We start from the raw sequence: 10,530 nt of genomic DNA on the forward strand, positions 1-10,530 counted from the left end.
ATCTATCTATCTATCTATCTATCTATCTATCTATCTATCTATCTATCTATCTATCTATCAGCCCAAAAACCTTCAAACTTCAAAGGCTTTTTAAACATCTTTGAAAACTTTCAAACAAAAGTTTGTCAAGCCAACATTCCATGGCTGTTTTGGCAAACTCTGCTTCTCTAGTTAAAAATTACACTTACATTAATTTCACACAATCTTACCATTCACAAGCCATTTTACTTACAATATGACACATTTCCAAGTGAAACATACTGTGAGGCACAAAAACCATAGGGAAGGACTTGCTTTTATTTATCAGAATTTATTGGATTTTGTAATCTGGTCACATACCAGAATGAAGCCAGATGGTTTGTGGTGAGGGGTTGCAAAGTTACTGTATGTGCCCACTGGTGCTGGGATGAGCGGGCGTTTACAATTCATTCTCTATGGGAGCTGAGCGACAGGCTCATGCGGGGGATTGACAGTGGAGCGAAGCAAGCAATGAGAGCATCAAAAAGTTGAGAAAGCGTAAACTTTATACAATGGTATGCAAAAATAAATAAATAAATTTAAAAAGACAGATCGGGAGCCAATCACATTTCAATAATTTGATCAAAATGTAATGCTAGAGCAGGTGTTTCTGGTGGATTTTTAAAATGTTTTTAAAAGAAGTGTTTTGGGGTCACCAAGGCTGTGTTTATTTAGTTAAAATACAATAAAGACTCCAATATTGAAAATATTATTACAATTTAAAATGATTACAAGTTTTCTGTTTGAGAATATTTTAAAGCATCAGCATCTTTACTCCAGTCTTCAGTGTCACACGATCCTTCAAAACTCATTCTAATATGCTGATTTGCACAACAAACATTTCTTATCAATTTTGAAAACAGTCATGCTGCTTAATATATTTGTGGAAACCAGTTTTTCCAATGTTTTTTATAAATAGAAAGAACAGAATTGATGTTAAATATAATTTTTTTGATCAGTTTAGTACATCGTTGCTATATTAAACATTAAAAAAATGTATTGACCTGAAACTTTTGAACATTAGTGTATTATTTTATTCAGATTTCTGATATCATTTAGACGCTTTAATGGTGGCTAGACTGTGGTTGGGTTAAGAAACATCTATTAAATATACACTTTATTTTTACTTTAGGCATTCAAAAATTAAGTTGGCATTTTTCTAACTAGAATCATGCATATTTATTGTATTGAAAATGTTCATGAACCACATTGATGACATTCACACTCCCCTCTTTCACATCGTTGGACACGTGCCAAGAGATCTGGGATGTCAGCAACCAGTGTTTAAAATATCATAGGCCAAACCCTATTCATTCCCCAACCATAAAATCTGATTGGTTGAATGAAAAATAACTTTCTACCTGGCTAAATGGCATTAAGCCCACACACCCTCATCATGTGTTTTCTAACACACAAGCATATGAAACGGCCGGGACACTCACTTGGCCATCCACACTTCCTCTGCTGTAGAGACTCCTGGGTCTGCTGACTGGCCTGCTTGCGATTCCTCCCAAATCCTCTTCTTTTCCACCTTCATCTCCGTCATCTTCACACACTGATGGAAGAATACTCTCTTTTGTCACCTTTTTGCCCACTACCATTCTATATGCCTTGTGAGTTTGTGATTGTTTGCAAAATTAATGTTGAGAATGCTTTGATCAAACTAAATCACATTCGATTCACTCTGGTTTCCCGAGCCAGACAGGATCGATATCCTTAAAATCAAATCTATGAGAAAGCAAATCAGTGCAGTCGTGTCTCCTGTTGGCCCAGACTAACCTGCTCTGAGGGAAGGTTGTATTTGACCGACAGTCACTTTGACTAATTGCAGAGCCTGATCAGTGAGGGTGGGCTATTGTTCAGATCATTTATTTTCTTGACTAGTTGCCATGGTGTCATTTCTCCTCTCATAAAGCTGCACTCACTCTGTTTCTGCAGTGAGCGGTGAGAGAGAGAAACAATTATATAAAACAAAGAACATACATCTTTTTCCCTCACTACACAATCAGTTGCTCTCTATAAAACCTTATAAAAATCTATATTTAAAGTAATTCTAAAATTACACACACACACACACACACACACACATATATATATATATATATATATATATATATATATATATATATATATATATATATATATATATATATATATATATATATATATATATATATATATATATATATATATATATATATATATATATATATATATATATATATATATATATATATATATATATATATATATAATACACACACACACACACACACACACCAACATACATACATACATATACTTATTTTGTAATGTAATGGCAATATTACATTTATATTCATATTTAAATATTTTTTATATATATTTTAAACACACACACACACACACACATAAAATATGCATTTTGTATATTATTTCTTAAATATTTCATAATAATTACCACTTTAATTTACAGCATATTCTTTATATCATTTATTTTTAATCTAAAATGTATGAAATATAAGTATATTTAATATTTCTTTTGCAGAGTTGTAGCACATTTGACATTTAAAAAAAAAAGTAAATAAATAATAAGTAAACCATGTAGTCTCTACATTGCTTCTGTTTCTCCAAGAAAATTCAATAGGAAACCAAACTGACATTTCAGTGAAACACACCATCATCTCCTGAGACATGAAAGTGCAACCTCTGACCTCAAATTTTCCATTCACATATCCTTTCATGCATTACAAATGTCTTAAATCAACTTCACAGTGCATATATTTTTAAAATTTCCTCACTTAGAAAGAATGGCAAAGAACTTAAAGTCTTGACATACAAATGTTTTTATTATTAAGTAGATGCAAAGTTCTTGCAGTATATGCATTAAAATGGCAAATGTTTCAATGTTCGAAGTTCCACAATAGAAGATTCACAGCAGAAATTGATCGGAACAGTTTCTCTTAGCAGCAGCAAAGAACAAACACAAAAAGAGAAAAGAAAACCCCGTAAAACTTCTTCTCCGTCCAGTCACAGAGGAAGGACACAACAGTTAAACAGATACAGTGCAGGTTAAGAGAAAACAGAACGGTAACATCATGCATTCAGAATAATGCTTCAGGTTCCCCCAAACTAATTAGATATCATTACAAGCAACTCAGAGGGACAAAACCAAATCAATACCCATAATCAAAATACATTCTTAAAAAATTCTCATACATATTATATATATATATATATATATATAGTTCAGTCATGAAACTCTAGATGGCGCATTCTGACGGGGGGTTAATGTAACTGATTATATTGAGAGAGATAAACGACTTGGCACAAGCTGATTGGTTCATGCTGCATATGCAGCCAATGAGCTTACTGCCTTGCATTTATGTGACTGGCTAGCATTCACTTGAGATTCCTGCAGCGCGCTTTCAGAGTTCCCTGAAACCCTCCACCTTCCCCAGCTCCACCTGTATAGATCTGCAACGGGGTTATTTTATATGCTATTTGTGCAGCAGCAGTATGTCTTAAATACTCATGGCACCGTATCGCCATATGCATTGGCAGTAGCAAGTTCCTGTACTTGCTTGGAGCAGCAGCAATAATCTACAACTACCGCAATAACCAACAGCAGCAGCAATTCAGCAGCAGCGTAGCAGATCTGTTCCGCCAAAACCAAATACATTAACATTGTCATATCCATCACCATGCTAAAATGTTCCGAGAGTTGTCATGATTGAATTAGATATTTACTGATTTTAACATATGCATGTGTGTGATACTTTTTTCGAGTTTAAACGGTGCAAAACCCAAATGTGGGAGGGAAACATTCAGTGTTAACAGCGTACATACAACAAGAATATTCTCCTACAGAAAGACAACAGAAAGCAAAGTCCCTCAAAATCAAATTACCTCATGTAATATTTTTCATGCCGGAGGCCACTCATAACTCAAAAGTTTTCAAAGCAAATCCGAAGCGGGCTAGGATCTGACTGAACGTACATTTCAGAAAGCAAAACAGTGACTTTTCTTAAAGGATTCATTGCCAGAAAACGGTCCTTTCAAAGCCATCAAAAAGGCATTGCATGCAAAACTGAACTATGCACCGCATTGATTTTTTGTTCGTTGTTGCAAGCGGTTACCCTTTAATACAAAACAACAACTACGACGGTTGATCCTCCATCTAAAGCAGAGATCCAGGTCTCCGTTTGGAGTCAAAGAGAAGGGTCGTCACAGCCATGTCTCAGAGAAACAGGGGAAAAAGGATATAGAGGACGTATAGTAAAGCAAAGCAGGTGCATCACCTCGTTCATTTTCATAAGAGTTTCAAGGACGTTTCATAAAAGAACCAACCTAGAGAGATTTTTCAGTCTCCTGAAAATACTTTTCTTGCAGTTAGCTCGAGATAAATGTGGTTTCATCTCAGTTTGATCAATCTTAAAGCCAATGTATGTAGTTTTGTGTATTTTTGTAGTATTTTTTACTTTAACTGTGACTTTATCTCAGTTCTGAGTTTATATCTCACAAGTTTAAAATTTGCAATTGTGAGATATAATAATACTCGCAACACTGAGGAAAAAAAGTGTGTGAAATAATTATGAAATAAAAAGTCGCAATTATCTTTTTTTGTGAAAAAAAAAAACTAAATGGAATTGCACAAGGTAAACAGAAATCGGAGAAAAAAGGGCAGAATTATGAATTATAAACTCAATAAACTCATGTAAACTCGGAATTCTGAGATAAAATGTACAATTGCGATATATAATCTCAGAATTAACGTCAGAATTGCGAGAGGTTAACGCAGAGTTCTGAGAAAAAAAATGATGAGATATAAACTAAGAATTGTGATGTAAACCTGGAATTGTGAAAAAAAAAAAAATCTGAATTCTAAGTGCATATCTCATTTGTGTTTTCTTTCCAAAAATGCAAGAAGCAAAGTTTTAATTATGAGATTACAACATTGCAATGACCTTTTTATGTATTGAGGGTTTTTTTATTTATGAAATGGGTTTTCAATACAGAACAGACGTGTGCCTTATTAGAATTCAAAAGTCATTTGCCTTATTATAAGTTCATCAGAATGATTTTGAAACTGATATTTCAAGGTAAACAACTTGCATACAGTTGCTTTAAAATCCAAGCAGTCTTCTTTAAAGGGGTCATATGACGTTGCTATAAAGAACATTATTTTGTGTATTTGGTGTAATGAAATGTGTTTATGCGGTTTAAGGTTCAAAAAACACATTATTTTCCACATACCGTACATTATTGTTTCTCCTCTATGCCCCGCCTTTCTGAAACGCGTCGATTCTTACAAAGCTCATCGGTCTGAAAAGCGAGGTGTGCTGTGATTGGCCAGCTATCCAGTGCGTTTTGATTGGCCGAATACCTCAAGCGTGTGACGGATATGTTACGACCCTTACCATACTTGGCGGCAGCGGCAACAATACTACAGCGAGAATCAAAGTTACACCTTCTTTCTTTGCGTGAACATTTGGGCGGTGTTATGCAAATCTTCCCACACAGTGATGTAGACATGTGGGGGCGTGTTAGAACGGGGCGTTTTAGGAGGGCGTGGACGAGTCTTAACTTTTATAAAGAATATCTCTTTGGGTTTGAAACTTTAGTGTTTGCAACTTCAGGGATCTTATCTATTCACAAACAGCTTGTAACACTACAAAGATAAAGGAAAACTTGAAATCGCATCATATGACCCCTTTAAAACCACAGTCATGTTTTATTCACTGAATTCATTTCAAAATTAAGATGTTTTTAAATGGTTTATCAGAAAAAAATAATAACAAAAAGAACCAGTCTATTTTTTCCTTAAATTCCATTCAAATTCATTCTATATTAAGGGCTAGTTGTTAACAAAACAGTTATATAATAGCCTCAGGGGATATTTAACCATGTTACAACTCTTGAGCATGTTCAGATGCATGGAAACCAGTGTGGCGTCAATTAGCAGTGTGTGTTTCATTTAGAAGCGATAATAAACAGAGCGAGGTTTTGTACAGGTCTAACTCGTCTTCCATCTAGACATGCTGACATAAGTCAATTCATTCTCAATCATCCACTAATCCTTTTCTCATGTAAAAAGGTCTCGGTTACGTATGGTAACCCTCGTTCCCTGAAGGAGGGAACGGAGACGTCACGTCGGATGACCGACGAATTGGGATCTCGCTTAGAGAGACCAATCTACTTCGAGTGTAAACATGCAATAATCGCATAATTATTTAAAAATAATAAAATAAACAACTGACATGTCTAGTGTTTTTAAGTTTGTTCGTTTCTGGCATCTTGTTTCTATTTTTAACATAATTTTATATTCACTAATAATAATAATAATAATAAAAATAATTATTATTTATTTTTATTATTATTATTATTATATTGAATATTAAATAATATATTATAATGAAGACAAAAAAGAAGAAAATGAAGAGAAAGAAGGCAAATTAATGATATAATTAATAAAATGGTTGGTTGTGACTCTTTCAAAACCAAAATTAATCAAAATGGACCAAAATGAGATCTGAACCCACTTTTTAAGGCCAGCGTGAATTGTTCTGCTTAAAAAGGTCTATGTTTGGTTCTTTTAAACAGATTCACTTTCTGTAGATACGAGCATGTCCTCTCTTTTTAGCATGGATAGAGACTTGGTCTTTAATCAAACGTGCACAATAACCTCGAGACTCACTATCCAAACCAAAAACGTCCCATCTCTTGATAGTAAAGTCAATATCTATGCATGTTGCACATGAGGAAAGCCGCTGATCTTGCTTACACTTAAAAAAAGGCAGGCCATGTCTAAGTGCACGCAGCCCATTAGTCAGGACAAAGCATAAAGACACATAAAAAAGTGCATTCAGAAATTCAAGTGAACTGTAATTGTATTAATGCAGATTTTGATCACAGAGATGCACATCAAACAAGACCTAGCAAAGAAAATGAAATATTCCATAAAAAAAGAGAAGAACAATTTTTTAACAGACAAACTTGGCACAGTTTTCGTGAATCATGGTTGGTGTCCCATCATGCTTCTGGTTGGCTGATTAGAGCATGAGCAAAAACCAGCGATATATGGACGGAAAATGTGACTATGAGCAAAACACCCTGTAAAAGGAAGAAAATAAAGATTAAAAGAGATACAAAGTGAGAAAGGGGGTAGAAAGAGTATACATACAGTATATATATTAATTGCAGTAATAATAATAAAATTACATACAATTACGAAATGCTGAAATTATTTAAATATTTGCATAAGCATCTATTCCACAACTTATATATGTTCATAATTCGTTATATTTATTTATTAAGTTGATGCACTTAATTTTTTTTCAAGATTTAGAATATTGTTAAAAAGTTTGGGTTTAGTAATATTTTGATCGAAGAAAGAAATGCATACTTTTATTCAGCTAGGATGCACTTAACTGATCAAAGTGACAGACTTTTGCTTTATAATTCATGAGAAGCAAATCAGAATATTAGAATGATTTCTGAAGGATCATGTGACACTGAAGACTGGAGTAATGATACTGAAAATTCAGCTTTACATTACAGGAATATATTACATTTTAAAATATTATTCAAATGGAAAACAGTTATTTTAAATCATAAATATATGTTTTATTTCTGCTATATTTTTAATCAAATAAATGCAGCCTTGGTGAGCATAAGAGACTTCTTTCAAAAACACTTTTTTAAAAACATTACCAACCCCAAACTTTTGAACAGTAGTGTATTTTTCCTATTTCATGCCATTTTTCATTTTACATAAGTAAACGTGGGCTGTAATTGCGATTAATTTGATTAATTAATCTGCACATCATGTAACTAATTCCATTAAAAACAGTAAGCGATTGACAGCTCAAAAATAAACACCTTTCCTGCTTAATGTACGTAATTAAGTTCACATTTCTTTGTAACGTTATGCATTAATCGCAACATTTCATGCCGATATTTAATTATTTCATGATATAACACTGAAGACTGGAGTAATGATACTGAAAATTCAGCTTTACATTACAGGAATATATTACATTTTAAAATATTATTCAAATGGAAAACAGTTATTTTAAATCATAAATATATGTTTTATTTCTGCTATATTTTTAATCAAATAAATGCAGCCTTGGTGAGCATAAGAGACTTCTTTCAAAAACACTTTTTTAAAAACATTACCAACCCCAAACTTTTGAACAGTAGTGTATTTTTCCTATTTCATGCCATTTTTCATTTTACATAAGTAAACGTGGGCTGTAATTGCGATTAATTTGATTAATTAATCTGCACATCATGTAACTAATTCCATTAAAAACAGTAAGCGATTGACAGCTCAAAAATAAACACCTTTCCTGCTTAATGTACGTAATTAAGTTCACATTTCTTTGTAACGTTATGCATTAATCGCAACATTTCATGCCGATATTTAATTATTTCATGATATATAATGTTGCCCACTATCCAACAGAGTACAAGATGACAAATGCCGATGGACCGTGAGGTAGCTCTCGTCCTCCAACACAAGGACTTTCATCATAAAACATCAAAATAAGTGACACCTCTCAGGAACTACGGTGGCCATCCGGCAAAAGGGCCAGTTAAGCATGCACTACGGTTAAAGCACTTCTGTCCCTCCCTCCGCTCTCACAGCGAGTGTGCGATGAACAAGCTCTTATCTGTGAGAGCACAAACAGAGAATAGCACAGCCACTCTCTTCTCACTAATCCTGTTACGCTGCAGCCTCTTCTCAGCCTCCGTCTCTATGGTTACGGCTGGCATTCAGTGATGCTGGTCCAGAGGCTGTATCTACAGTAATCTACACGGCACAAGGTCCTCCTACAAGCGTGGATAACCCAAGGCAACTCAAGGTGAGAGGAGTACGGATGGAGAATAAGCAAACAGGACTTACTCATCCGTGTCTTTCTTGCTCTCTTCGATGTATGCAATAGACTCCGACCTTAGACGGTTGGTGACCTCGTAAGTGCGCAGGGTTACACCGAAGATGTCCTCATGGTATCGATTCTCATCCTTCAACGAGAAAGAGGAGAAAACCATTTGAAAAAGTAACTGGAACTTCTCAGTTGACCTTGTACTTGATTTTGTTATGCACACAAAGGATCAGTTTTAAATAAATGACCTAATGGAGTCACTAAATACAGTATAAAGTTTGGAAAAAAAGAGGGATGGAACCCTTCGTTTTTCTGATAAATTGTCATTTAATCAAAAATGTAAAAAATAAAATGTAAAAATACAATTTAATTTCTTTAAAAAATTATGTATAAAACCAAACTATAAAATTTAAATAAAGAAAGAAACAAAACAAAACTAGAACTTCTCAGTTTTAAATAAATTACTGAAAAGCAACACTAACTACAGTATGAAGTTTGGGAAAAAGTGGGATCAAACCTTTAGTTTTGCTGATAAATTCTTAATTAATCATAAAATTATAAATGTAACGTAAAATTTAATGTAATTTAATGTAAAATACCATTTCATTAATATATATATATATATATATATATATATATGTAATTATGGCGCTAGGTTAATATATATAAAATAAGAACAATATTTAGCATAATAATAATAATAATAATAAAGAATAATAATTACAAATAATTAATGAGTAAATAAAAAAAGAAAAAGTAAGTGGAACCTGGAACTTCTCAGATGGCCTTGCACTTGATTTACCTTTGCATATGAAGAGACAGTTTTAAATAAACGGCCAAAAAGCATTAACTACAGTATGAAGTTTGGAAAAAAGTGGGATCTAACCCTTAGTTTGCTGATATAGAAGCCGGCATCTTCCAGAGACATGTTTCCATGCAGTTTAAAGATCTGCTGGACTGTTTTCAGTACGTCTCCGGCCATGGTGACGTCTCCACAGACATAGATATGTCCTCCTCCTTCTCGCAGATATTTGTACACTGTTTCAGACAGCTGCTCGCGAAGCACATCCTGGACGTATTTCTGAGAGGACGAGTTGAAAAAAAAGAAAAAATTGTTAGGTAAAAGTCTAAATAGATGTCTGTGAGCCACATGGCATGGTTCCACTGTTATTTGATCAGTCAGAAATGCTTTGCCTTGCTTGCTGAATTTAAAAAACAAAAGTGAAAATCAAAGACTTTTCATTTTCCCATTAATCTCTGTGATTCACTTGAGCAGCTAGCTAAACCCTCACTAATGCTGGATTATAAATGGATTTGAAATATCCTCACTAATATTTGCTAAGGCATCATATTCTAACCTTTGGTCTCCCAGGCTCTCTGGAGTATGCGGTGTAAAGCTCTTTAAACACTTCCTTGTTCTTGGCCTGGATGGTCTCTTCCTTGTAAATGTGGTCAATCTGTGACTGCCGACAACCGAAAACCAAGATAATGGGGCATGCCTTAATTCCTGATTAAATAAAACATGCCAAAATTAAGATTAAACTCAATGACAAATGCCAAAATATATTAGTGAAAGTGTAAGTACATGTAATTTTTTTAATTATATACAAATTATTATTATTGTAAAAAATAGTATTATATA

The 10,530-nt window shown here is 33.7% G+C and overlaps 1 protein-coding gene and 1 pseudogene across 1 annotated transcript in view; both read right to left on the reverse strand.

The window, feature by feature from the left end:
* LOC107653255 (leucine-rich repeat-containing protein 74B-like) overlaps positions 1-1,619 on the reverse strand; it is a 16,035-nt pseudogene extending 14,416 nt beyond the window's left edge.
* Positions 1,620-6,452: 4,833 nt separating this feature from the next.
* Positions 6,453-10,530, reverse strand: part of nos1 (nitric oxide synthase 1 (neuronal)) — a 60,542-nt gene continuing 56,464 nt past the window's right edge. Inside the window, exons 26-29 of the mRNA XM_016507433.1 lie at positions 10,247-10,395; positions 9,775-9,969; positions 8,909-9,027; positions 6,453-7,110 (exon numbers count right to left, since the gene is read on the reverse strand). Coding sequence (XP_016362919.1) covers positions 7,095-7,110; positions 8,909-9,027; positions 9,775-9,969; positions 10,247-10,395 — 479 coding nt within the window. The 3' untranslated portion in view covers positions 6,453-7,094. The remainder of the gene's footprint in view (positions 7,111-8,908; positions 9,028-9,774; positions 9,970-10,246; positions 10,396-10,530) is intronic.

This window comes from Sinocyclocheilus anshuiensis, unplaced genomic scaffold (genome assembly GCF_001515605.1).
Source record: "Sinocyclocheilus anshuiensis isolate Anshui unplaced genomic scaffold, SAMN03320099.WGS_v1.1 scaffold117, whole genome shotgun sequence".
NCBI classification, from domain to species: domain Eukaryota; kingdom Metazoa; phylum Chordata; class Actinopteri; order Cypriniformes; family Cyprinidae; genus Sinocyclocheilus; species Sinocyclocheilus anshuiensis.